The sequence below is a fragment of the Strix aluco genome, chromosome 17 (assembly GCF_031877795.1).
Source record: "Strix aluco isolate bStrAlu1 chromosome 17, bStrAlu1.hap1, whole genome shotgun sequence".
Lineage (NCBI taxonomy): Eukaryota > Metazoa > Chordata > Aves > Strigiformes > Strigidae > Strix > Strix aluco.
The window spans coordinates 2413124-2419123 of record NC_133947.1 but is presented as its reverse complement, the minus strand read 5'-3'; the positions used below and the strand labels follow the sequence as shown (position 1 = coordinate 2419123).

Sequence of the window (6000 nt, the reverse complement as noted above, 5' to 3'; positions counted from 1 at the left end):
ATCCGATACTACCATTTTTACAACAATTGGTGATTTATTCATCTCACTGAAAGAAGGGGATGAAGGCATCTGGAATAACAAGAGCTATTTGTCTGAAGAATGCATCGTCCACGTACTTTCCTACAGCCTCAATCCCACGAGCCCTTCTGTACGAAGCAGAAGGTCATTTCAGGATATATCTTCTCATAAAAGTGTAGGAGAAGTGAGTGTCTTAACAAATGCAGGCCGGATCTTTTAATCCAGCCAAGCTGTGCTCAGCACTGGTTCGGGGGAACACTTTCCAGCTGGAGGCTGCTCCGTTGGCTGCCGTGTCATCTCCAGCCCATCTGATTGCTCCCCAACCTCAGCATGGCCTTCCCGGGACCCAAGGGGGGTAAATGCGAGGCCAAATGGCAGCTCTGAAGAGCAAAGTTGCCTTCTCTCCCCATTAACCTGATGAAGAATGAGGCAACCCCTTCCTGACCACCCAGCTGTGTGTTTTCAGGACACCTTGGTCGTGGGAGCAGGGTGAGATGGGGTGAGCCTTAAGACTTGACCCAGAGGAGCTCTGGGGCAGGGGGACCAAAAAATCAGAAAAAATGCACGAGGCTGGGAAAGAAACCCCTTTCTGCGCACACCTGAAAGCCATCGCTGGAGCTCGTGGCTCTCCGGGGGAGGCTAGGTAAATGTTGACAAGTGGAAGGTACCACCTGAGCACAAGAATAGAGGGATGGGTCGTTAGCAGCTTTTAACAATTAACAGTGGCATCAGTGAGGCTGAATGATGCTCTCCTTGGTCAGTGATTTATCGATGTGTTTAGAAACAGCCATATGCTGACAAGTATCTTTTCCCTTGCATCCTTGAAGCAAAAGACCCGCTCTCCTCTGCCGTTCAGCTTTCACCCTACGCATGTTGGAGGCGGCTTAAGAGCTCTCCTAAGCACACCTATAAACTGACAGTGTGCTGTCTTAAACCAATTCAATTCCCTTCCCTGCGATAAAGGGCGCCAGTTCAGAGAAGATAACATCTCGCAGTGATGGCTCCCAAAGCTGCAATTTAACACAAATCTAACCGCTCTATTATGCAGCACAGCCAATTCGTTAAGAAAGGACAAGCGAGCACGTCTATTAGCTCTATCATCATAATCAAATATTGGCACAAGGAACCGCTCGGCGGTGCAAAGTCTAGCAAAAACCCCCATAAAACAATTATGTGCCCTTCAGAAAAACAACATGCCAGCCGGTTTAGGTGAACCATCGCACGAGTCTCCCTGTTTTTCTCCTTTTAAGATGTGCAGCGCTTTGCAGAGGTGACAGAACTCCATCAGCTCTAGGCTGTGTTCAGCAAAGCCCTGGAAACCCACCAGCATGAAGTAGGAGCATCTACTGCAGCCTCTCCAGGAGGGACCTCCTCTCCTCCACCACCCCCATGAGCCTGTCCTAAGCCTCTGACAGTTGTCCTGCCCCAGCGGAGCTTGCAGACACCCAATGAAGACAGAAAAAACTTCCAGTGAACACCCATGGCCATGTACAAGCTTGAGGAAAGGCTTTAAGAAATCTTCTTTCCACCCAAAACTTTTCTGAGCTCCATATTTTTCTGGCTACAGTTCTTACCCTTCGGCTCCATTTTACTTTGCCTTTTTCCCTTGGGTGTTTGTGGCACAGCCAGCACCTCCTGCCTTGACCCAGCGGCTCTTGTGTCTCTGCATGGGGACAGTCAGGAAAGTTCAGCTCAGTTAATCAGAGAATTGAATTTCTTGGTGATGGAACTGCCTGAAATTCCCATTCAACCCAACTCACTCAGTTCCAAACGGCCTTAATATGATTTACCTTATTTCACCTTGGAAGCTACAGCTACAGCAAAGCAAAACTGAATTTCAGCGACTTCAGAAATGATGTCTCCAGCACAGAGACCGGTGAGAAATTCTCTTCATGGCCACCGCTTCAAAACATAAACTCTTTTGTCAGTGAAAAAGCTCCGTTCTTCCAGGAAGGTAATCTGTGAACGTCGTGGCCAGGCAGATGTAAGTGAGGAAATCTTGTTGACAAATACAAGCCCAGCATTTTAGCTAAACCTCAGAGATCATTTTGGCGAGGCTTTTTTGTAAATCCAGGAGGGGAGAGCATCTGTCTCTGTGTTCCATCCCAGGGCTGGCATCTCCCGCGCCGCTCCCGATGGCGTCTCCTCTGCTTGTGCGCTGCCTGCGGGAGCACGAAGCCATGGAATCCCAGGGATGCCGAGCGCTGGGGGTGCAGGGCGGAGCCCCTGCTCGGAGGAACGCTGCCTGCAGCCCTCCTGCCCTGGGAAAGGGGCTCCAGCAACCGACAGAATACACACACACCTTTGCTTGGACTTTTGGGTCTCCCCATCATGGGACGAGTGGGATTTTAGGCACCCGCTTGGCCAGATGGTGACACATCCTTATTCTTCAAAACTTCAGGGATACCAAACCTAAATTCCCCATAAATCCCCCAATTTAGTAGGCGAGGAGAGCCAGGTTGGGAGTGGACAGTCCCTGGCTGCAGCTCCGAGGTGGGAGACACATTGACACTCCAAGCCATGGTGCAGGAGCAAGTACGAAGCCCACTGGGGACACATCGGGGACATTGGCAGCAGCTCGAAGAAAGACCATAGGAACTAAAGTCACAAACAGAACTGGGTTTTATTACGAAATAACCCTGCCAGTACATAAGGAAGTTCTGTCTGCAAAATACATTTCCTGAGGAAAGTAGATCACAGTATTCGTTTTCACAGAATAACATGTAGCCTGCTATAACTTTCAATGTGACTCTTTATTATTTAAATATTAACAGTATTCCTTCACATAAACAAGTACTCAGTCATCACATAACCGACACACAAACGACAAAATAAATATACAACAAGAGCACAGTTCATTTTTTTTCCCGACTTAAATATTAAATAAATAATAAATACAGAATTTTCATTTCCTGTTATCAGTGCCTGAAACAATATGAATGCAAAAGAAAAGAAAAACTGAAAAAGTCTCTCTTCCCCCGGTGCCCCTGCCCCCGCAAAAAAACAAACCAAAAAATTATCAAAATGTCTCAGTTATAAAATATCTTTAAAAAAATTCCCATCGTTAAAAGAATAAATAACAAAATATATAAAAAATAACTTGGTTGCATCAAAATTACAAGTAGGAGTTGTAGATAGGGGTTTTTCTTTTTTTTCTTTTTTTTGGAATATCATTTTTTATGGTCAAAAGTTTTAATTTTTAACTTTTTTTGCTTCTTTTATCTTCTTTTCTATGGTGCGGTGTCCAGTTTAAAATAAGTATAAAATTAATAAATAAAAAAGTTAAATAAATAGCAAAAAGTTAACATAAGGTGGTGTAAATATAAATTACATACATCTTGCCAAAATTAAATAATTTACAGGATAATTAAACTAACTACTTTTTTTTTTTTCCTCTCTTTCTTCCAGGAAGTGCAATTTCTCTACTTTTAAATACTAACTGAATTGCAGTCACAATCAATTTGGACTCTATTTACATGTTAAGAACATTGTGTTTTTAACACCTCAAATTATTTATTTTTTTTCCCTTTCTTTTGTATTTTTGCACTTGGAATGGGTTCTAAAATAAGTGAACTCATGGAGTCTGATCCTGCACACACTTAAGTACGCGAGTAAACCCGCTCACACCAGCTGCCCCACTGAACTCAACAGGGGAACCGACACGAGTCAAGTCACTCATGAGCTTCGAGGCCAGATCCAGTGGCTGCTGCAACCCCTGGGAGGCTTTCTACTGACTTCTCCGAATCATGGATTATACCCTAAATATCTGCAGGATTTGGCTCAAAACGATACCACAGTCTTGCCTTTCATATGGGTCAGCAAAATCCTCCCCAGCTCTGCCCGCCCCGCCGCCGGGAGCGATGTGGGATGCAGGATACGGCATGCGGATGCGCCTCACGCTGGGACCTCCCGGAGGGGGGTTTGTCCCCCTCTGCCTCCGAAGTGTTTGCAGCAGGGGACAGCGAGCTCCGGACGGGAGCGACGGTGGGGGAGAGCAAACCCGCGGGGCGGCAGCCGGCTCCACGCACGATGGAGCAGGTGCTGGAGAGCAGCGTCGCAAAGACATTCATAGAGTTGTTCTTTAAGTGCACAGTGGGCTGCGGGTACCGAGCTGCTAACAAAATGCTTCTTTGGAAGAATACCCAATACCTGAATATTTTAGGTTTTTTTCCCCATTTTTTTTTTTTTTTCCAGAATGGCGCTTGCGCTGTGATTTTGCGCAAAATGTAGAACACCAAACCAAAAAATACCCATTGCCCTGTGGATATCTGTAAGAAATCAACTACTGATTCGCGGTAGGTAAGCACTTTGCTGGCCATCAATTAACCATCTCTTTTTGTTGTTTTTTGTTTCTTTTTTTTTTTTTTTTGTTCATCGCAATCTCAAACGTTCTCTGGCATTGATGTATGATCTCTGGACTGGCAGTACTGCGCCACTGTAAGGATGATCACAATAATGAAAAGAACCAGAACTGTCATCAAACAGACTTCCAAAAAATCATATACACCGGACCATGACACATTAAGAATTCTTCTGAATGAAATATCTGGTATTGGCCTATTCATAATAGCTATTCTCATATTTAAGACAGACAAAGGAATACTGTAGTTGCAAACTCCAAAAGCTTCCCTGAGAACCTTTTTTCCATTGCGCTTTCCACTGGAGATCCAGAACTGCTCTTCAGATTTCTTTCAGAAAATAAAAATAAGCTACTTTATAATACTTCAGAGTTCCCATGCCCAGTGGATATCTGAACACTTCGGGGTTGGGAGGCCCAGCACAGGTTCAGATTTACAGGTAGCTTGCAGCTCCAGCACTTGTAGCAACACAGAACATAATTCATGTGTGAGTAGGTGATCTGGACATACGACCATAGACAACATGAGGGTTTAAGCCAGTCATATGCTAGTCTTGGATCAGACAAGACCCTGTTCTTGTAATGTTTTAACCCTTGGATCAACTCTGCAAGAGCATGGCAACTCATGAAAGATGCCTGCTCTTCACCAGCTACCAAGCCCCACAGCCTACTGGAGGATTTAACCTTCCATCCTGATCTACCTCATGGTCCAGGTAGAAAAATCCCACTTTTCTCAAGAAGGTCCAAAGTTAAGTAAACGAGAACATTGAGTTCGATTAGTTCCACGTCTCAGAAATGGCCTCTTGGTTACATTTTGGTCCTTTTTTTTTTTTTTTTTTTTCATTCATTAAACAAGTTTTTTAACTTGTAAACCTGAATACTTGGAGGGAAAGTTCCATCTTACAGTCTGTTTGCTTGCTAATCTCCATCCCGTGGCACTAAACCTGGATGCCCTTGACGGCTTGCTTGATGCTCTCCAGCAGGTCCTTGTTCTCCGGGTTCTGGTAGCACTCCTGGTTGGTGTACATGTCTGTCAGCGTGTTCACGTACGCATCAAAGTTCTGCTCACTAATTGGCTCCTGCAGCCAAAAAAAAACAAATCAAAGTGTTAGCAGTGGAGCAGGAAGAGGCTGAGATGTTTCTTTGCAATTAATCATCTGTATGTACCAACAGCCAAAGGTCTCCGCGCCGGAGCCTTTTTGTGCGCAGTGTTGGACGTACGCAATATCATCGTGCAACCCCTGATCCTGCCAGATCTTAACTGGGTCCTTAATTTTATGCATTGGCCTCGTGGAACTATTAACAGCATCACTTTAAGTGTGTACAGGCAGTTTGACAGGCTTGAGGCTGAATTAAGCCATGGAAATGAAGGGCTGGAGGATGAGAGGGCTGCTGAAACATCGCGGAGGGAATCAAAGGCAAAGTTAGGACAGGAGCCCAGTCACCTTGGGCTTGCATCTGCCCACGCCAGCACACTGCTGCGGTACAGCTTTTGCTTTTGAGGGGCATCGTGGAAACCTTGCAAATATCTAACTCAGAGTTAATGGGGAAAAAAGAAAGGGAGAAGGAAGAAAAAGAACAGGAATAAAATGAGCATACAAGTCTCGTGGGCATTATTTAATTGG

The 6000-nt window shown here is 45.0% G+C and overlaps 1 protein-coding gene across 7 annotated transcripts in view; it reads right to left on the bottom strand.

Annotated features, from left to right (window-relative positions):
* Positions 1-2619: 2619 nt before the first annotated feature.
* The window catches only part of MYT1 (myelin transcription factor 1), a 64767-nt gene continuing 61386 nt past the window's right edge, over positions 2620-6000 (bottom strand). For all 7 annotated transcript variants that reach the window (XM_074843128.1, XM_074843131.1, XM_074843130.1 and 4 more), the window contains exon 23: positions 2620-5454. In XM_074843128.1, coding sequence (XP_074699229.1) covers positions 5314-5454 — 141 coding nt within the window. In that variant the 3' untranslated portion in view covers positions 2620-5313. The remainder of the gene's footprint in view (positions 5455-6000) is intronic.